The sequence below is a fragment of the Sinocyclocheilus grahami genome, unplaced genomic scaffold (genome assembly GCF_001515645.1).
Source record: "Sinocyclocheilus grahami isolate Dianchi unplaced genomic scaffold, SAMN03320097.WGS_v1.1 scaffold215.1, whole genome shotgun sequence".
NCBI lineage: Eukaryota > Metazoa > Chordata > Actinopteri > Cypriniformes > Cyprinidae > Sinocyclocheilus > Sinocyclocheilus grahami.
In genome coordinates, this window is record NW_015505394.1 from 1,962,722 (window position 1) to 1,985,656 (window position 22,935).

Sequence of the window (22,935 nt, forward strand, 5' to 3'; positions counted from 1 at the left end):
CAGGGGTGGCGAACGTCAGTCCTGGAGAGCCGCAGCCCTGCAGAGTTCAGCTCCAACCCTAATTAAAACTCACCTGCCTGTAGCTTCCTAGTAACCCTTCAGACCTTGATTAGCATGTTCAGGTGTGTTTGATTAGGGTTGAAGCAAAACTCTGCAGGGCTGCGGCTCTCCAGGACTGACGTTCGCCACCCCTGTTCTATGGCATCGCTTGAAGAACCTTTTGAAGCACCTTTATTTTTAAGAGTGCACTGGATGGGAAGAATAGTGATTTAAATTTTGGCCTCTTCCTCACACAAAGCACATATAGTATGCCAAAGAAAATATAGTATGCCTTCAAAAGACTTGGACAAAGGTGCAATACTTATTTCTTCTTCTTCTTCCGCACTTGAAGTCTATGGCAGGCCATATAACTGCTTGCGGAAAAGTTTTGAAATTTGGAACAGATAGAGCACAGTCTAAACATTAACCATAGAAAGTCTGAAGTCTTTAACTCAAACCTTCTAGTGCCACCAACAGCTCAAATTTGCACTCATGTTTATGCTAATAACATTTGAATGGTAAAGTTTAGATGCAAAATTCTTTTTTCCCATTGATTCATTGGCTTACGCTGAGTCAAATGCATACTGAAATTTTAAATTCTACAAATTTTTTTTTTGCAATTTTGAATTATACGTAAAACTTCAGACCATGCTGGCAAAAATGTATTAAAAACTTTTTGAAAAACCCTACCATTTTCAAATAACGCACAAACAAATTTTACGAAGAGGATGCAAAAATGGACGTGAGGCTATATCTCCACAACGCTTCAGCGTATTCAAACCAGACTTGTGATGTGTTCGAAATGCCATACTATCATACTACTCTTACTATTTCTGTAGTATCCAGTATGTATACTGTGCATAGTGTGCAAATTTTCTGTATGTATGGAATACCCGGATGACCTACTATACTTGCCAGAATCTGCTAAAAATAACACAAGTACACTGAAATCAGTACAGAAGCGGTGTTTGGAATGGCATACTACCATACAACTCCTACTATATTGCAGTATGCAATGTGTATACTGTGAATAGTATGTGAATTTTCTGTATGCATGGAATCCCCGGATTACCTGCTACATTTGCTAAAAATTGATGCATGCATCTGAAGGCACTGCATAAGATACTGTTTCCCACAACGCAACGCGCTCCATGTGACGTTTCATCTTCAAATGCGTGAGTGAACTGGAGGCGCGGGATAGTAATGATAAATGTAACACTTTTATATGTACTTATACAAATGTTACTGTAAACTACAAACTATTGCTCTGTATCTAAAAACGATATCGTTAGTAGCACATAATTTGTACCTTCATATCAAGTCAAATGACGTCACCTTTATCTCTATAGTGCTTTATAGCACTCTATAGAACAGATTGTTTCAAAGATATTAAATAATAATAATATTGCAGAAATATAATATACAAATAACATATAATATATAAATAAAAATAATATTTAAATTATGCAAGCAGAATTCAATTCCACTGTAAAGCAGCTCTAAAAAGAAACGGAGTGTCTATTTACTCTAAGTACAAGTAGCCCAATTTGTTGGCAGGGGCTACAGTAACTTCGCCCACCAATGCTTGGCTGTGATAAAGAGCAAAGTAATTGACGCGATTGATGTGTGTTAGAATCCGCCTTTTGCCAAACTCGTTCTTATCCTTTTCCCATCACATATCAGATCGGAAAGGCATTTATTTTCAATAAAAATAAAGGAAATATTTGAAAAGTGGAAATAAAACAGCTCATTAATAATAGTGTTATTGGGTATGGTTAGCCATAGGTGTAGGGAGGGCTTTATTGTCCCAATAAGGCGGCATCTATTTAATAATATTAGTAAATAAATATGATCGTTTACACTCAATATGTTATTACATACTGTTTTATAATGTACTACAGTACTGAAGTACATATTTGCCACCTAACTTACACATAAAGTTAGCCTATTGCTAAAGAAAATACTGCTATTTTAGTGTAAACTGAATTGATCATTATTTGCACTTAGTGTAACTAGAATATATCACTATTTCCACTTAGTGTAACTGCCAAAAAGAAAACAATATCATTGTTCAGTTAAAGACAGATCAGTGTTGATTCAGTTCTGTTCAATATGTTTAATAGTATGAACCCTTATTAACCAGCCTTTGTAAAAGAACAGTTAGCACATTTATTTGTAAGGTAACAGCCTCGACAGCTGTGCTGAATTAATGTTCAGTGTTTGTCATCTGACAACACTGTAGCATACTACTCTGAAACATTTTGTTGCTTAATGCTTATTGTATACTATTTCACAGACTATTCTTTAAAAAAAATACTAGGCAGTATACACTGTATGCTGGACAGTAGGCAATAAGCAGTATGTTAGTATGCCATTTCGAACACAGGATCAGTGTGTGTTATAAGAACCACGACCTGAAACTACCTGCACAGTTTCGGCGTAGGGCCCCCTACTGGTCAGGAGAATGGAAATGGATATTTTTGCTTATAACTTCTGAACAGTTTGCCCAAAAATCATAAAAGTGATATTGTTAGATTTGGGTCGGCATGCTGAGTCAAATAATATCATACATTTTGAATTTTGTTGTAAAATGCTGTATTTTATAAAACGCATTAGCGTATCATTACGAAACTCAGTATTGGTCATCGGCACGATGCCCTGAAGGAGCCTAAGAAGTTTCTAACCAGTGCCACCTAGTGGTAAAATCAAATATTTAGTTATGGATGTAGCTGACTTATTTTCACGAGAGTCATATCTTTAAATTTCTGAATCCTTGCTGAGTTCAACGATACCAAACATCCTAGGTTTCAACTTATGGTTTGTGCAACATTGTGATTTAGCGTTTAAACAACTTTCGCAAATATCTTCAAAACCGTTAGTCCGATCAAGATGAAACCACTGTAGGAAAATCAAAAACATAGGTTGTTGCCTATATGCTAATGGCCAAATCTCAAAATTTTGATTCTAAGTGGCAAAAGAATGCAATCAAAGTCGGACATAGGTCATTTTTTATGTTTTCATAAATACAAATAAGTGTAAATAAATAAGTCTTTATAACTAAAAGATAAAAGATATTTTCACCAAATTTGACACACTTGTGTGTGGGCTCACTCTGAGGACACAAAAGAATTGTGACACTTGGTGGCGCTATAGTTGAACAAAATATGAAATTGGAACTAATTACAGTACAGTATTATGATATAAAATGCTATATTTTATTTGTATGTTATTACGAAACTATGTATGTGTTATTGGTACGATGCCCTGAAGGTACTCAAAAAATTCTGAGGCAGTGCCATCTTGTGGTCAAGACTTATAATGAAATAAAAATTAAAAAATGCTAATAGCTTTTGACTATTTTTGCCTATTGTCATAATTCTGGTCTTAATAGATTCCTTGGGTCATACTGAAAACATAGATACCAATGTTCCTGTCTGCTAATTTGATTTTCTTTGATAACCTACTTCTTCGAACTCCTCACAGACCGTTGGTCCGATTTTCACCAAATTTGAGTCAGATCATCTTCAGACCATATTCACAAAAAGTCGATAGATGAAATCATTTTTAGTATACCGCAGTTGTTGATGGCATTTATTTATTTCAAGTATACATTTTTTTTTTCCAGGATTTAGTTAACTATAATAACCCTTTTTGGAATGACATGAGAGTCATTATTTTTATAACCCCTATATAGCACATCCCAGTAGATATGAGAGCACAGAATTTACCTCCCAGGGTCATTCCAGCCTCAAAACATCTCTTCAGGCGGCAGGATGGGCAGTTCTTCCTCCTCAGTTTATCTATGGTGCAGTCATTCCTGCTAGCGCAGAGATACTTCTGCTTCCCTAGAAGTAGAAATAGATGGTTTTCAGAAGTTTTAACGTAGTTTGAGTCAGGTGGCAGCCAAAGTAAAGCTCAAGAAAGGACAGAGCTGGACATATCACATTGACACCAAGATAAAACATGGATCAGAATTTAAAAAAAAGAGAACAAACACACACACACACACACACACACACTAAAAATGCTAATAGCTTTTGACTATTTTTGCCTATTGTCATAATTCTGGTCTTAATAGATTCCTTGGGTCATACTGAAAACATAGATACCAATGATCCTGTCTGCTAATTTGATTTTCTTTGATAACCTACTTCTTCGAACTCCTCACAGACCGTTGGTCCGATTGTCACCAAATTTGAGTCAGATCATCTTCAGACCATATTCACAAAAAGTCGATAGATGAAATCATTTTTAGTATACCGCAGTTGTTGATGGCATTTATTTATTTCAAGTATACATTTTTTTTTTTCAGGATTTAGTTAACTATAATAACCCTTTTTGGAATGACATGAGAGTCATTATTTTTATAACCCCTATATAGCACATCCCAGTAGATATGAGAGCACAGAATTTACCTCCCAGGGTCATTCCAGCCTCAAAACATCTCTTCAGGCGGCAGGATGGGCAGTTCTTCCTCCTCAGTTTATCTATGGTGCAGTCATTCCTGCTAGCGCAGAGATACTTCTGCTTCCCTAGAAGTAGAAATAGATGGTTTTCAGAAGTTTTAACGTAGTTTGAGTCAGGTGGCAGCCAAAGTAAAGCTCAAGAAAGGACAGAGCTGGACATATCACATTGACACCAAGATAAAACATGGATCAGAATTTAAAAAAAAGAGAACAAACACACACACACACACACACACACACAGAGAATCCTCCAATTAGAGGGAGCTGTTAACGTGACAATCCAGTCTGATAGGTCACAGCCCTCACTCTGATCACCTGGGACAGCCAAATGAAAAGTGCAGAGTGAGATTTGAAAAGAGGTTCTACTGTGTGTGTGTGTGTGTGTGTGTGTGTGTGTGTGTTAATAAGGAACACAGAGCCACCACTGAAGTAACCTACACAACTGAAGTCAGGTCTGACATAAAATTATAATGAGACGTAACAGATATCCACTGCCAGACCTACATACAATTATAACAAGATCTGAGATTAACAGATAAAACAGAAGTAAAACCTAATCAACTGTAAATCAAGTGTAAAAGCAATGCAATTCACCTCACAACAAGAATCAAAATTTAACATGGAATAATTTACATAAATACTGAGTAACACACTATCATAATCAGATTTGACATAATTCCAAACAAATGTACTTATTCTATAAATGTTATTATCCTTTAAACTTATTCAGAAAGACAGCTCTAACCTTAAATATCTGTCTACAATTATTCATAAACAACAACAATGAGGCCAGAATAAGACTACTCCTCTTAGTATATTGTTCCATGTCTCTCTCTCTGTCTCAATTAACAACTGTTTAAACAGTATAATAGTGTGATATTTCTGTATTTGATTAAACTGAAGTTCATTGTTGGCTGTGAGGCAAGACCTTTTAACTCCTCTTAACTTTGATCAATTGTTTTGTTCCACAATCTGTGGGTGTTCAAAGCAAAAAGGGCATCACTTTATCAGAAGTGTATATTGTTGTTTCAATTTGAACATTTATTTGCAGGATTATGGAACGATATTCCGGACAATTTTCAAATAGAATAACAAATTGTATTTTCAATTGCGTTTTCAATATGTGGACGCATAAATAGTGACATAATCCAAATGCAATTGCAAATTTTCGCTTTCGCGAACGCACAGTGACTGCCAAATTTCAAATGAAAAAGCAAAGTCCATTTGCAACTGTAATTCCCATGTCTTAGGAGTTACGAGCCTGTCATATTTAAATAGCAATATTAATTACCACGTCTGCTTTTTCACTCTCGCTGTGTCGCACATGTAACCTGCCAAAATTCAAATGGAATCGCAATTCCTTTTGCATCTGAATTTCCGATGTCTACATGGAAAGCTGCCAATCATTGCCAGGGGCGGGACTATAATATGGGGCGTGTTTGTATTGGGAGGTGACGTCACTCACAGACGACAATCAGTTTCAATCAGTTTCGTACCTGTGTGAACGAATAGACAGTGCAAATCTATACTTATTTTCCACCTTACTTTATATTTTATTCAACAGTTTTAAATAATTATGGAGTTCGCGTCCCGTACATGGCACCAAAGCGTTGCGCCTGCCTCAAGATCTCTCACTATTTACAGCCACTGGACACCGCGATTGATGCACGTGATTTTTAATGTTATCTTGCCTTGGCTGTGGCGTGTTCTGTGACAGCTGCACCTAGATCTGACTGGTGAAGTGTCATCTGGGGCAGGCAGAGTAAGAGTAGCAGCATTTTCTGTTTTGTCACATGCATCTATCGGATCGTAAACAGACTGAGAGATCTTGAGGTAGGTGCACATAGGCTATTAGATAGGAATAAGATATATGTTGCAAATAGGTAAATACGTGTAGATTTGCACTGTTTGTTTAAGTGCATCAAGTGGAGTGCAAACGGTAAAAGGCCTTGAGGCAGGTGTGACACACTCTCTATTAAGGATTAAAAGTGTAAGTGAGTGTAAACAGTGAGAGATGCTGAGACAGGTGAAAAGCCTTTGGTTAATAGTGAATATTGACCTATTGTGCGTACCGTTGTGGCTCCCGCTGTTAGCAGGGGATAATCGCTACATTTGGGGTAAAAAACACATAATTATGTATTGTGCCAAGAAGGTTGCACTGTCTGTTCGTTCACACAGGTACGAAACTGAGTGGTAGCTGCCTTTAGTGGAGCCTTTACCGATTACCTCCATTGATCAGAGCATTCGGCACGGTCGTCTGTGAGTGACGTCACCTCCCAATACAAACACGCCCCCTAGTATAGCCCCGCCCCCTCACATTGATTGACAGCTTTCCATGTAGACATCGGAAATTCAAATGCAAAAGGAATTGCGATTCCATTTGAGTTTTGGCAGGTTACATGCGCGACACAGCGAGAGTGAAAAAGCAGACGTAGTAATTAATATTGCTATTTAAATATGACAGGCTCGTAACTCCTAAGACATGGGAAATACAGTTGCAAATGGACTTTGCTTTTTCATTTGAAATTTTGCAGTCACTGCGTTCGTGAAAGCGAAAATGCAAACGGTAATGCAGGATTTGCAATTGCATTTGGATTGTCACAATTTATGCATCCACATATTGAAAACGCAATTGAAAATACAATTTGCTATTCTATTTAAAAATTGTCCGGATTATCGTTCCATACAGGATGAACATGGGTTTACATAGTGTAAACATTATTAAACTTTGCACATTTGTATACATCCTAACATTATCACTGATATACATTAATTCTTTTTTTATTTATAGTGAATATATTTGTATATCGTGTGTATATTCAGTCTATCCTCACTCCAAAATTTGACACAATTTACTGATCCTCATGTCATTCCAAACCTGAATGACATACAGCATACTACCATTCAAAAGTTTGGAGTCAGTAAGATTTTTTTAATATTCTTGAAAGAAGTCTATGTTCAATTGGGGCAGAATATATTTGATCAAAAATACATTAAAAACACAAATGTTGTGAAATATTATTACAATTTAAAATAACAGTTTTCTATTTTAACATTTTAAAATGTAATTTATTTTGTGATGTGAGTCACCTAATGGTTAGAGAGTCAGACTTGTAACCCGAAGGTTGTGGGTTCGAGTCTCAGGTCCGGCAGGGATTGTCGGGGGTGGGTGACTATACAGCACTCCCTTCCACCCTCAATACCATGACTGAGGTGAGACCCTTGAGCAAGGCACCGAACCCCCAACTGCTCCCCTGGTGCCGCAGCAATATGGCTGCCCACTGCTCTGGGTGTGTGTTCACTTGGATGGGTTAAATGCAGAGCACAAATTCTGAGTATGGGTCACCATACTTGGTCACACGTCACTTCACTTTCACTTTCAAAGCAAACATTTCACAGACATGTCTTAAGGCTAGTCCCAGATTAAAATACATGTTTGAGCTGTCGCAACTGAAAATATCTTGCTCTGACATATCTTAAAAAATGTCAGTTCCATTGTTCTGTCTCAAGATGCACACATGTAACGTTTTCTTCTAAGGCATTTTTATAAAAGCTGCTTAAATATCTTAATTTAACTAAGGCCTAGTCCTGGCTTAAACTAAGCCCCATCTGTGAAACCAGGCCTTAGTCTTCAATCTCCAGTCTTCAGCGTCACATGATCCTCCAAAAATATTCTAAAATGCTAATTTGGAGCTCAAGTATTGTTTCTTATTATCAATGCTGAAAACAGTTGTGCTGCTTAACAATTTTTGTGCAAACTGTGATATGTTTTTAAAGAAGTTCTGTTTGTTTTTTGACATTGTAAAATACTTTACTGTCAGTTTTGCTAATTTTTTTAAACCATCACTTTTAAATAATAGTACATTTTATCTATGGAACACAAATACACAGCAAAACTTCATTTTACGAAGCCCGGGAAGTCACCTGTAGGAGAGAAGAAAAAAAAATCCATCCCCTCAGTTAATAAACCATACTCACGAATTCTTCAACTGTTCCCTCGGTTTAAGAAATCGTGCCCACAGATTAATAAACCGTACCCACAAATTTCCAATCCGTGCGCTCAGATTTTGTAAACCGTGGTTGAATCTACCGCCCCCACCGGCAGATTCAACCACGGTGTGGGATGCATAGTATTGTGTTTATTAAACATTATTTTTCATAGTAGCCTATGAGACCATGATCCGCACTCACAAAATAGTCTTCTTTTTAGCGTTTATTTAACATTAATCACCAATAGGATAAAACACCGTCTCCTGTAAATAAACGCTAAAAAGAAGAATAGAAAATTTCCTGAATTTTCTAAAAAAAAAAACGATACAAAAAAGCAATACAAAACAAATAATGTACCGGTTATGTTGTCATTCCTTTGCTCTCTAACTGAATGCAATGTTATAATAGGCCTAGTTATTTAATAATAACAAAAAAGCATGCATCTAACTCTGGGGGGAAAAGCTTAGTATAATAAAATCACCTAAATAAGTCTGTGAATGAATGAATGAAATATGTTAAGAATGAACTTATTATTGTTATTATTATTTTACATTTAGGTTACATATGCATTTAGAAGAAGCTTTTATCCAAAACAACTTACAAAAGAGGAACAAATGACTCCAAAGTCAGTCACAATGGCAGGTTTATTATACAATAATAATCAAGTGCTACGATTATCACAAATTAAACAAGATTTTGACACATATCTTTCTTATTAAATCGTTGTATTCCACCTTGTACCCGTTACAATTGATAGAGAATCACTTAAGACAATTTACTGTAGGCCTATTCCACATAATAATATGCAATAAAACAATATACAATATGATTCGTTAACACATAGGCTACCTAGGAGCTTGCTGCATGAATCCGTGAGTACAGTTTACAAACCTGAGGGAACGGATTGCGAAAGCGTGCGCACGGATTATGAATTTGTGGGTACGGATTCAAAAACCGAAGGTACGGTTTACAAAATCTAAACGCACACAGATTGGAAATTCGTGGGTATGGTTTATTAATCTGTGGGCACGATTTGTTAAACCGAGGGAACAGTTTAAGAATTTGTGAGTACGGTTTATAAACTGAGGGGACGGATTGTAAAACCGTCGCAATGGATTGTTTTTTTTTTCTCCTACTGGTGACTTCCTGTGGCCCGTATTATTTATATTCCATGGAACACAAAAGTTTTTCATGAAGATATCAAGTAGACTGTCCAAGTTGCTTTTTTCATACATTGGAAACAACCACAACTGTCCCTTCCTTCCTCTGGTTCTCAGACTTTCGTTGTAGGGAACAGACCATCTTGCATATTCTGCCTAATAACTCCTTTTGAGTTCCATGCAAAAACGTAAGTCATACAAGTTTGGAACAGGGATGAGAAAATGAATAAGAGACATGAATAATACTGAAATCTATGCTTAGGTCACTTTGAGCGAAGTGTTTGAGTCTCAGTGATTACTAATTGTTTATGACGAGTCTTTACACACCTCACAGCCAAGTCTGTACTTTACAGGGTTGTAGGCATTCAATTTCCATTGCTACATTTTCTTTTGGGTTGCGTAATAGGGAAAGAACGTGTCCCTAATTTGTGTATACTTAAGACACAATGTGTCGCCTACTTGCTCTCTCTTTGTCTCTCTCTTTAGCTGAACTCCTGAATGCCTGTGTATGATGTGCCAATTGTTGCTTTATAAAGTGATATGATTAAAAACAATAAAAGCTGTACTGGACACATGGTCAAAAGCATATTAATTCTATGGCAGCTTTTAATGCAGCTTTAAAGACAGTTTATAGCTGCAATTAAAAGTTCTAATTAAAGTGATAACAGTCCTCACATATGGTGAATATATTTAGTCGTTAATATAATCCGAAGCCAGACTTTTGTTATAATGGGTGTGTTTATGTTACCCTCAGCAGCTCTCTTAAAGAACACTTTGCAGCTTCCACAAGTGAGGGCTCCATAGTGACATCCCGATGCTTCGTCAGAGCAGATTAGGCATGTCCTTTGTGGAGGAAGGAAAAAGTCCATTGGGAAAATGTCACTCCTCCCTCCATCATACCTAAAAATAAAAACACAGCATAAACTAATGGCATAACAAAACACTGACATAAATGTTCTGTTCTCTGTTATATCAGCAGAAGAAAACAAATGCACTGCAAACATGGAACTTGTTCTTCCACTGTAATGTCAATTGTGAAGAAAAATATGAGGTCCATTATCAGTAATTTGAACAGAACACACATATCAGATCTCATCCAAACAAACACAGAAATATAGGAGTAATGGGTGCGTATTTGTACATTCAGATGTTTGAACAGAATAAAAATAGTGTAGGATGTAGCTGAATTTCTCTGAAGTTTTACATCAGTTGTCCAGTGTGCGGCTGCTAAACTAGAAATGTCATTTGCAGGTCCAGCACTCAGCTATAATATTCCCTATGAAAATGCCCAGTTGAAAGCTGGTGCATGTACCCGTGTGTGTCATCGGCCAAATGATGGTTGTAAGTAGAGGTGGCATTATCCTAATGCAAGCGCCAGGTATCTAATGAAGGGTAATAACTGCTTTATTCCTTAAGGAATGATGGAAAGATTCTGAGTTAAAGAGAGTCATTCAACATGATTATTCTGTTCTGGTGATGGCAGCCAATTCTGTCACCACACACACAGCGAGAAAGGAAAAGTGAACAAAATGACTATGATTAGGACAAGGGCATATTTCTGATATTTTCTTGGCTGTCTAAAAGAAGTGGTCAAACGTTCTACATTATAATAACTTTTTTTTTAAAGAGAGAGTAAAATAAAAAAGAGAGAACTCAGGTGATACATTGTGACAGTCCAGACCTACATAAAAAAGTAAAAAAAGAAATCTCATTGTCACCATTGTTTTTCACTTTTCTCTCTCTGTTTTCACCTCTTTTTTTTTCTTACATACACATGGTTGGGTGCTGCTGGTTCAAGATCCATATAGTTGGATCCATTATAGTTGGCCATCTCAACTATAATTAATGGCAGGAAATAAATAATGGGAAAATGACTGTCCACTTCAACTTGAAAACATGTCTGCATTAGGTATGAGAGATTTATAAAAACTTGTACATCTACGGTTTAAAACTTTTTCATTCAATTTAAACAGGAAAGAGATATTTATATTCATTTAACAGTAATAAACAACATTAACCTACAAATATATTTTACTGAAACCTTTTAAAATGCCACATGGAGACTTTAGTGATGACATAAATTGTAGCATTCGATTCAGTGTGACAATTTATGTGAAATGGTTTTTAAAGCCATTTACACAGAATGTAATTTTGCTCATGTTTCATTAATGAGGACCGCTGTGAATATATCATAAAAATCGAATATATCAACCCATTTTCCTATTTTCTTCATTTTCCCATTTTCCTACTGTATGAACATACAGTATGGGTATATCAAAACACTTTTTCCCACATTTATCCGTGCAGATTGAATGGGGAAAATCTGTGAAATTCTGTCAAAAAAATTTAAGAATGGTAAAAAGTGTTAACAGGAGCTATTAATATTATTGGTAGCTAAAGACACATTCAAAATCTATTCAAAATATTCAAAATAATGAATAAATGAACACATGTGTAGGAAGTTTGTAAATAACAGCACTGGAATTTTCCAGAAATCTGCTGTATTCTGTGGAATTCTGTGCAGATTCCAGGAAGGCCTGCATATGGGTAAAATCTCTCTAATGTTGTATGGGAGTTCGGACATTCTCTGGAGGTTTTTGGGTTGTTTTACTCACACTACTGACCTGCCAGCTGCGGCATTTTCCAAACAAGCCATATCAATCACAGGGTCTGGGTGTCTCTCACTATCAGCATTATGGCCGCTATTGCTTTGACCTCATGCAATGCTGTGTTTAAGAAGGTCACTTGGGCTAAAAATAAGGTCGCATTAAAGTTCTGAGCCAGAGCAGTCACACCACACATGCTCTCACCAGGGACTCGAGCGGTGTTGGTTTGCTCTCACTTACTATTTCCACTGACACGTTCTTTAGTCTTCCTCATTGCTGTAGATTAGACATAACTTGATAGCTTAATAACACTCAAAGGACATTTTTGAAATACTAAATGGGCAGTGTGTGTTTATCTTCACCATTGCTCAGTAAATTTATTGTCATGCTTCGTGCTTATGTCAGGTTTGCATTTATTTCTCATGCTCCCTCAACTGCTGTGAGGCTTGCGTTTGCCATTTCTCGGTCTCCAACACTGTTACATAAATGTTATTTTAACATATCCCACTGTCACTGATATACTAGGTTTGCATTAGTGACACTAGCATGCAGATAAAAATCTACATATTTTACCCATATATAAAATGTACATCAAAGGAATAGTTCACCTAAAATTAACTCACCCTCATGTTGTTCCAAACCTGTCCAGTTTTGTTTTAGACCTCATTCACTTTCACTTTATGGACAAAAACAACAGAAACATTCTTTAAAGTATCTTCTTTTGTGTTCCACAGTAGAAAGAAGGGTTTGGAACGACATGAGGTTGAGTGAATGATGACCAAATGTTCATTACATTAATGTCAGTGTTGTAATACTGATGAAATGTAGATGTTTTAGGTATTGTGGGCTCTGGCCTAATCAGCTCTTGAACTGAGCTGGGGTGTTAATGACACCTAAGTATAACACAGAGAGACTGTCTTTACTGATGAAGGTAGAGACAGGGAGTATGAAGTTAAGATCGAGTGGGTACAAGTTTGTGTGTGTGTGTGTGTGTGTGAGAAGAGGACTGCACCACAACCAAGAAGTTGATTGGACACAGAGTACAGACATAACCAGTGTTGGGGAAAGTTACTTTTAAAAGTAATGCATTACAATATTGCGTTACTCCATAAAAAAGTAACTAATTACGTTACTTAGTTACTTTTTAAGGAAAGTAATGCGTTACGTTACTTTTGCGTTACTTTTTAAATCTGGACAGGGCTTGCTTGTTTGTTTTTAAAATAAAAAAGTTATATTTTTGGCAAATATAAAGCCTTTTCACACCAAAAGTGAAATGAATAAGCCTCAGGCTGAAGGGAAAGTACATTTACATCCGTACTGTAGAATGCAGAAGAAGACATTTCAACACACTTCAGCAATAAAAAAATATTATTATTGCTTATTAGTACGGTTGAAGAAAAAAAGACATTGGTTAATAGAATGGGATTAAATACATAAAGGATATAAAAAAGTAATCTGACTACGCAACTTGCGTTACTTGTAATATATTACCCCCAACACTGGACATAACTATACTCAGTGTCATGAGATGTCAAGGGTACTCACAAGGGCGATCACATATAACAAACACTCACATACTGACACGTTTTTTTACACTAAACTTCAGTTACAGTTATATGATAATGAAATCATACACTTTCACAATGAGTTATGAATAATATACACATTTCTTCATAGTGAAACACTAAGCAAAGTCAAACAAGTGAGCATAAGCACATTTCATCAGCACCAAAAGAGATTAAAATAGTTCATTTGCTTCTTTCTTTCTTTCTTTCTCAAAATAATTTACTCGCCCTCATATCTTTAAAAACCCATATGACTTCTGTGGAACATAAAGTCAGTTATTTATAGCAGGATGTTCAAGATGCTCTTTTCCATATGACAGGGAACAATGACCACAGCTGTCCAAAATTTTCAGTGAATAACGACTTTCAATTTCTATTCCACATAAAGCTATTGTATGACTGAAATATAGCATAGAAGTCACAATAACTACTTTTATTGAGCTTTTTTTTTGCTTGGGGGGGGGGGGGGGGGGGTTGTTGACAAACCCTGGACTCCATCCACTTTCACTGTACAAGACAAATCAGCTTGGATATTCTGCTAATAATAATTGTTAAAAAGACAGGTTTTTGGTCGGGTAACATCAATTGTTTCATGTGGTAACATTTAAAGTTATTCAAGTAAATTAAGAAATTGTATTCAAGTATTATACTAAATTATTAATCTATAAATTGTAAATGATATGATCAGCCTGATTTCATTACATTAGCCTAGCTAAAGTAATTTTTAAGTCTTCAGGTATGCATTTGTATGCTGCACGTATGCAGTCCACTGAAGAAAGAATATCACACAAAGTGGTGACAGAATATAAATTTTTGGGTGAACTGTCCATTTAACAAATATTTATATAATGTAAAACAGAGAAAGAGTTGTGCACAAATTAGAATTAAATTGAGAATTAAATTCCAATTAAACGGCTGAATTTAAACCGAGATATTAAACAAGATGCATAATTGCAATAACAACTGGAATCCATAAAAGTACAACTAAAATTTAAATGAAGGTTCAGGACAAACTAAAGGTTTGCATCCAGAATGAATGAGAGACACTGAAACAGAAATTTGTATTTACTTATATAGTTTCACATATTTTGCCCTATTTCTTTTCCCAGAATGAATTCCTGTGATGAATTACTTTCATTCCAGTCCAACTTCCTATGGGGTGAGTGGCCAATTCAACACTCATTCCCGGTTATAAATAAAAAGAGATTTTTCAATTCTGAATTGAACACAGGTCCAGAATTTCTGTCATTCCCTTACAGGTGAACTCAAGAAACACAGTGAAGTTTTTAGGGTTCTTCATTAGGCTGTAAACACATTCTGAGACCATGTGTAAGGCGACAGTGATGTGAGAAGTGTAACGCATTTGTAGGTGAGGTGACTGTGTTTGCATGTGTGTCCTGTGATGTTTCCAGAGGTGATTAGGTGTACAGGTGATTAAGTGATCTCGGGTTAAGCGAACAACTCCAATTTGTCACTTACTTCATCAACACTTGCTGCAAAACAGGTATACAACTGTCACACACACACAAGCGCCGATCCCCCAACAACCAATGGGAATGGCTCAGCACCCATGGAAAAACATGAAATATTCTCTATTAACTTTGACCAATCAAAAAAAAAAAGAATCAATTGACATTCAGCAACCTCTCTGATTGGTGGAACTCACATTGTATACCTGCCGGTCTTAATACACACAAAAGCCTCTTTAGACTGGCTATTTCATGGAGTTTCGTTCGTTCAAATCACAAAATCAGCCAGTAATCTCAAAATGTAATAGTCTAGTCAGACTTGTTGTTATTCATGATATTGACCTTTGTTAATTTGACTCTGTTATGTTTTCAACATTAAATAAAAAGGCTGTACGGATAAAATTTATGTGTTTGGGCAGTTTTCATTATTAGTAGCTTATATTTAGGCAATTGCATGGAGTTTTATATAGCAGTATGCTTCAAAGTCAGAAAAAATTAGCAGGACATTTGTTAATTTTTCTGTGAAAATCTCTATTTCAGAGTAAACATCTACACTTAATGTGCAAGGGCTTCATCCAATATACTTGTGCATCTGTTGATTTTTATCGTGATTTCATGTGTGGATTATTATGGTTTTATTTGAAAAACAGAAGTATGCAGAATGGACTCCAATGTGAATCTGCACCTCTGGTAAATAATAAATAATGTGATAAGTGGCCAGCCAATGTAACCTTAATTATAAGAAAATTATTTAAGAAATGATTTACTCCATTTGCATCTCCAAGGCTTCTTTGCACATTTTTTTTTCTGTGTTCACATCAATATTTATGAATGTTGAATGTCCAACAACTTGACACTGTATTTGAAGCCCATGTGTTTTACTTTGCGAGACACAAGTAACTTGAATTCTTCATCAATCTCACTATCGCACTGAGAAAGACTGTGGGCCTAACTCTTGAGAAACTTACACCAAGTGTAACTAAGTACTGAGTAATGAGACCAGTTATCATTTGCTCAACCAATTATATTTGGTTGATAATCCATTTGCACTTTGTAAACAAATAAAAAAAATTTAAGAGAAAAAACTGTACATGTTTTTCCTCGGGTAGGGGTGTTATGGAGGGTGGGCACTCACTGGCAGAAAAATATGTCGGTGTCTATGGTCACAGTAGGCCTGGGCGATAAAATGGTATCGATATTTATCGACGGTACACCTTTTCGATAACGATATCAAAAAAATTCTATATAGTGCACGATATAGGCACGTGCTATGAGTGACGCAGACAGCACACACAAACATGAACATGAGTGCTGTGCCTGTCTGTGATGAGGAGATTGTGAGTAAAGAATGACTATTAGTCGAATTTAAAATAAACATTTGCATTTGAATGCAAAAAATAGTACAATCCAATGTTAGATGTGCGTCAGGGAGCGTCATCAGTGGAGCACGAGATGCAGTGATGATGATGTAAGTGACGTTGTAGTTTAATGTTTTGTTAGTCTAGCCCACGAGACGCGCAGCAGCAGAGAAATATAGAAGCTCAATACCGAGAAGATCTTGATTATGTTAAAACCGAAACCAAGCCATTCACACGGAACACATATTCAGCGCATTTTCTAGATGGACAAATACGACTGCTGCACTCGCATCTCACACAAGAGATGTAGACAGCCATGTAAAGTTAAAACAGTTTACTTTAGCAAACAACAACAACAGTAAACAAAACTTTTAGAAAACACGTCGCAAATTTATGGAGGTTTATTCCTTTTCACTGCGTCTCATATGTTTTTAAAGGCAATCTGTGTGATGGGCGATTCGGCTCTTTGGATTAAGCAATGCATAAATACGTGATGCTGTTTTGTTCATAATTGTTTATACAATTTACAAAATAATATTTGATTTATAAGAGTTAATTTAGATGTAATGCACGTTTTTTTATAGACAGTTACTTCCTTGCGTTGACAATTTAATGTGCTGCATTATTTTGCTCATTGCGCCCTCCTGTGGCCTCGGGAGACAAGCCAAACGTTTAACCTATTTAATCTGCATATACAATTAGAAATTAGATATGTTTAATTTTATTTTGTTTTTGACTGTTAAAACAAAAAAAAAATTTGTTGTTTGTCTCAATAAATTGAGTTAATTTAAAAATACAGTGGTTAAATGTAAAAAAAAAATTCTATTGCTCTTTGTTTTAAAAAAGGTTATAAAAAATGTAAATAATTATCTATACCGAACAATATGAAACATTATATCATTAATACATTTTTTAGCTATATCGCCCAGCCCTAGGTCACACACTCGGATCCAATTAATTAAATGTGGCCCTTATTTCAAAACATCCACCCAGTATTGGTGTGCGTTGCATGTCAGGTGTGTTTTAAAAACAAAGCAATAATGATACAAGAGAAAGGACTCAAGGGTAAACAAATAGGTCATCGGGGAAGGGATACAGAGAAACAGAACACCCTCAGAGCGGCCCTGATTAAATCCTTCTGGTGAAGACCTCTGATGCAACATCACTGGGAGGGCCTGAGCTGCTCCAGATGGAGGGCTCTGGACAAAACACACATAGATTTAAGTAATGTTACCAAGAGACATTCACGCTAAAAACTTACAATAAGACTTTTGGTAAGCTGAGAATAGTTTGACATTGCAACTAAAATTTGGGTGCATCCGTTTCAGACGTTACTCAGGACAAGAAACAGCATGTAAAACGTTACCGTTTTGAATGAGGAAACAATTAAATTCAATTTTAGCACAAAAGGAATCTTGTGCAACTCAAGGCATGTCGTATGATTACTGAGACTCAGCCTGGGGCTCATGCAAGAACACTGTAAAAAATTATATGATGAAAAAGCCATGACAACTTATGTTTTTAAGTTACTTTAACTCTAATTTAAGCAATTTCAACTTTTGAGAGATTTCTCACTTAACATTCCTATTTGAAAATGATATTAATATCATAAATTACTATTTTTTAGTTGCTCTGTAGATGAAAACATTGTGCAACCATGTGGTTGTTAAGCCCATTAAAGCATGTGTGAGGCACTGGGTGAAGCACAAAGCAGGGCTACTACATAGATTCACATCCAGTATAACAAAATGAGAGTTTTTCGCCAATCTTGAAATATGCAAAAAAAGCACCCGTGTTGACGAGATGACAACGCGGAAAGGTTAGATCACAAAATTATTCCTGTACCGTCCTGCCAGCTACAGTGTGTGCGGAGTGTGTGCACGGCCAATTCATTTGAAGTGTGTGTGGGCATTCATGTGTGTAAGCATATAAAGTGCTGAGCCTTCCTTCACCTTTTTGAAAGACATCTTAATAAAATAATGACCACTGGGGATAAAATACTTTAAAATGTAAACAGCGTCTCTTTTACTCTTCCTCTTTCTCACTCAAGACTTTTCCCATATATTGAGAGTATTTAGTTCTGTAGAACAGCACATAATGCATGTAAATGCTATAATGACATCATGCCTGCTGAAAGTGTTTATTAACAGCCAATCACACAGCAGAAATAAACGTGACAACAGCCAGTCAGTACATGTCGCTAATAAGTCTGCAAGTTCTGCGTGTTTCTGTGTGAATGAGTGGTATAGTTCAGTGTTTCCCTTGTCATCTGTCGAGAGCAGGGCTGCCTCTCATTCATTGATCTGCTAACCGTTATGGGAATCCTTTCTAGGATTAAACATTATTTGGATAATTGGTAAAAAAAAAAAAATCTCTTAATAGCCCTACTGTGTGTTAGACCTACCTGAAAAACTAAAAAGCAACTGATTTCATTTGTAGGCCTATCGTTATTTTTTATTTGTGCTATCATTAGTAATTTCTTTATTTGTTCTTATTTTATTATTAACTGCTTAGCCTCCTTGTCATTTTTTATTCAATTCAAAGTTTTAAAACAAGCTATCTCGTGCTACTGCAACAAAATTACCCAACTGTAAAATCAAAAATACACTGAGTGGGCAAAACTTGGTTTAATTATCATTATAACTAGCTATCTCAGAATGTTTACATATGAATAAAAGCCTACATTAAAATCTGTCATATATATTGGTCTTTTCACTAGAAATTAGCCTACTGATTGCCACCATTGATGGACAAAATGTTTTTATAATATTAAAAATAAAAAATATCTGTATGACAGTATATTCTGCAGTTCTTCCCTGCTGTACCGATTATCTATACTTTTCAAAGTATCATATCGAAGTTATAAATTCAAATATTGTGACAAAATTAGGGTGCCACAAATTTGTTAAAATTTCCAAAGGGTGCCGCGACTAAAGAAAGGTTGGGAAACACTGGTATAGTTTACTCTACTACACAAACTCAAACAGATCTGACGCTTATGGCTATTTTAATATGTGAGGACATGAACACAAACTTCTTCTACAGAGCTGCTCAGAGCTTCACGATAAACTGCCAAAAAAAAAGTTTGGTTTAACTTGAAGAAATTATGACAGAAATATATTACTATTGTTTACTAAAATGTACTTCTCAAAGTAATAATAATTATAATATTATTTTTTAGGAATATCATGCAACCAATATATTTTTTAACCCATGGTTTAATTTATACAGTTCTGTTGAGCAGCATTTTATTTGACAAAAAACAAAAATGCAATGTTTTGTTCTAAATTCAATGTTATATTTTCTTTTGAGTACATTTTAAAGATGTATTAATTAACTTAATTGTGCACCACTTCTGATTTGTATTCAATCATAAAACACAGAATCCATGGAAGAAAAATTGAAAACACAGAATTTAGGGAAAAATTTTATGGATTTCATAGAGACCTAAATTAAAGGTGTACATGTTCACATTCATTCTCAAGGTCTAACAGAAATGTGAAAAGCATTTCCTTCCCCATTAATGGTATATGAATATTGTGATAGATTATGTATTCCTGTGATGGTAGATTTCAGGATTCTTTGATAAAGAAAGCTTAAAATATCAGTATTTATTTGAAATGGATTATTTGTTAAAATGTAAAATTCTTCACTATTCATTTTTAGCCATTTAATTTGTCCTTACTAAATATTAAAGTTCTACAGTATGCATTTCTTAAAAAAAAAAAATTACTGACCCCAAACTTTTGAACAGTACTGTATATAAAATATATAAAAATGAATTCATAATTGTTCATTTTTAACTTTCATTTCATTTCAGTTTCTTCATAATTTAACCTTGGTGTAACCTAAAGTAGTTAGGTTGTTTATGTGACATGAAATGTTATTTTTGAATAAAGAATAAAAGGTTCATTAGTTGTTACCACATGAAGCACATTTTTGCTATCTGACAAGTTTTTACAGTCACTCCACCACAGCAATTCAGACACTTGAATCAGTAGGTGTGCCCAACTAAACCACAAAACACCATGCACGATTATAACCCTCATTTCTTTAATTTGATCATCCTTTGATGAATAACTACGGTCATGACCAAAAAAAATTCACACAAACATCTGTATCAAATGAAAGTCAGTTTCCCGACTGCTTTCCACAAATAGCACTGACTTTTGTGAGAAAGATTGAATCTTATAATGAGTCTAATATACATAGAAAGCAGGGCTGTGCAATTAATCGCATGCGATTGTCAAGCGCATCTCGTCAGTAAATCCAGTTCCGTGATTAGTAGTAAATCTCCATCACCTGCTTTCAGATGGAGCGGCATTTACTACACAGAGCTGTAGTTCACTGACAAGCTAGGCAATATTGCGTTCATAATCGCAGATGAACCGCATTCGATTATGAACGCGATATTGCCTAACTTGTCAGTGAACTACGGCTCTGTGTATTAAATGTCGCTCCATCTGAAAGCAGGTGATGGCGATTTACTACCAATCACGGAACCGGCTGTACTGACGAGATGCGCTTGACAATCGCATGCGATTAATTGCACAGCCCTAATAGAAAGAAGTGTGTTTCCCCTCAAAGAATAGCAGTGGCTTTACTGAAAGCTGGCTTTACTGGCTATATGTCAGTGCATTTTGCACTTGCATCATGGGTAATTAATGAAGAAGATCCAGGTTTTTGTGTTAAAATACAGCCCATGAACTATTAAGTGAATTTGCCCCAATGTGTTTTGTGTGAAGTCTATCACTGGATACACTAAACCGTTATATGTGCACTAACACACACAGTATTAAGCCTTATCACACAGAGCTTCCAAAATAAGTCGGTCTCTGGCAGCATCACATACTTTGTAGAGTTACACGTAATATAGAACAGAAAAACAGAACAGTGAGAAAGGATGAAGAATATTACTTCTATACTAAAAACTGTTAGATCAGTCAGTTTAATCTGGTAATTTAATCTGCATTTAATTTATTAATTTTTTTCTTCTTCTATAGAATAAGTATCATAATTATTTATGACCCAGAATCCTCTAACCTGCGAGTTTCGCATTGTTTTGTAGCGTTCTACAGGATTCCATGAGGGGGGGGGGAAATCAGCACATCAGCACTGAACTTTAGAGCAAGAGTAAAAAGTCAATATTCAAATATTAACTTTTAGGTTTTTAATTCCTAAACTTTTAATATTCTTTACTTGTGCTGTGGTTTTTTAAAAGCACATTAACCTTGATTGTAAGCCTGTCAGAATTACATTTGATCATTTTTGCTCAAATCTGACCATTAATGGAACACAACTGACTTATAACCGAGTTCATAAATGTCAGTTTTTCTATCAGTGACATTTGGATGTTCTTATTGATTTGAATTTATTCCTCTCCAAAGCCATTAAAATCTGCCAGAACAAAACCTGAGAACACAAAACATTAAAATTCAAATGGCAACTAATTAACATTTTTAAAACTAAAGTAGAACAAAAAAAAAAGGAATAAATACAAATTTGAGGGCGCTCTCACTCACTTTCTCTTTCTACGATTAAGCTTCAAACTTTTTGTAAAAATAAATAAATAAATAAAATGACTAAATGAATACAACAATAACAACGTCAACAGTCCTGAAAAGAAAAGGTGCATTAGCCATCTGACACTGCTCAAGCCAGTATTGATGAATGCTCTTTAGAATTGTTCTCTGTAACCATGATGATAATGAGAAGCCAATGGGAACTAGAGAATGAGAGATGACACACACCACCCTATGTGAGCTGTAACCACTCCTGTTTGCTGTCAACAGCTGACTTGAACGTACACTTTTGTTTAAAGGGTTAGAACTATTAACAACCAAATAACATTTTCCATAAATGGATTTGTAGCTCTTTGCATTTCAATAAAGCAACAGGCCACAAGAAGACATGCATTCATTTCTAAATGTACATGTACAATATATAAAACAGCTGATTGATAAAAAATATAAAAATTGCTAATGTAAATAACAAAGTTCATTATAGACTAGTCAGGTCACTGTGCATGGAGAACCCCATTGGTGATGGCACTTCAATACCATTTAAAACCATTTTTGCACACAAAGTATAGCATACATTATTTTGACATTTAAAAAATGAGCAAAATCCTTACTAATTGTATTTTTCCCTATAGCAATATGTTATTCAATATATTACATCATTTTGTATTTAACATATTCAAACATACAATATCGTAAAATATACATAATTTATCAATTTAAAAAAAATTAAAAAAATTAAAGGGGGCCGGGGGGGGGGGGG

The 22,935-nt window shown here is 35.5% G+C and overlaps 1 protein-coding gene across 1 annotated transcript in view; it reads right to left on the bottom strand.

Moving 5' to 3' along the window:
• Positions 1-22,935, bottom strand: part of LOC107596200 (androgen receptor-like) — a 102,093-nt gene that overhangs the window by 69,186 nt on the left and 9,972 nt on the right. The window contains exons 2-4 of the mRNA XM_016286880.1: positions 10,404-10,555; positions 4,455-4,571; positions 3,768-3,953 (exon numbers count right to left, since the gene is read on the bottom strand). Of these exons, the coding sequence (XP_016142366.1) occupies positions 3,768-3,953; positions 4,455-4,571; positions 10,404-10,555 (455 nt within the window). The remainder of the gene's footprint in view (positions 1-3,767; positions 3,954-4,454; positions 4,572-10,403; positions 10,556-22,935) is intronic.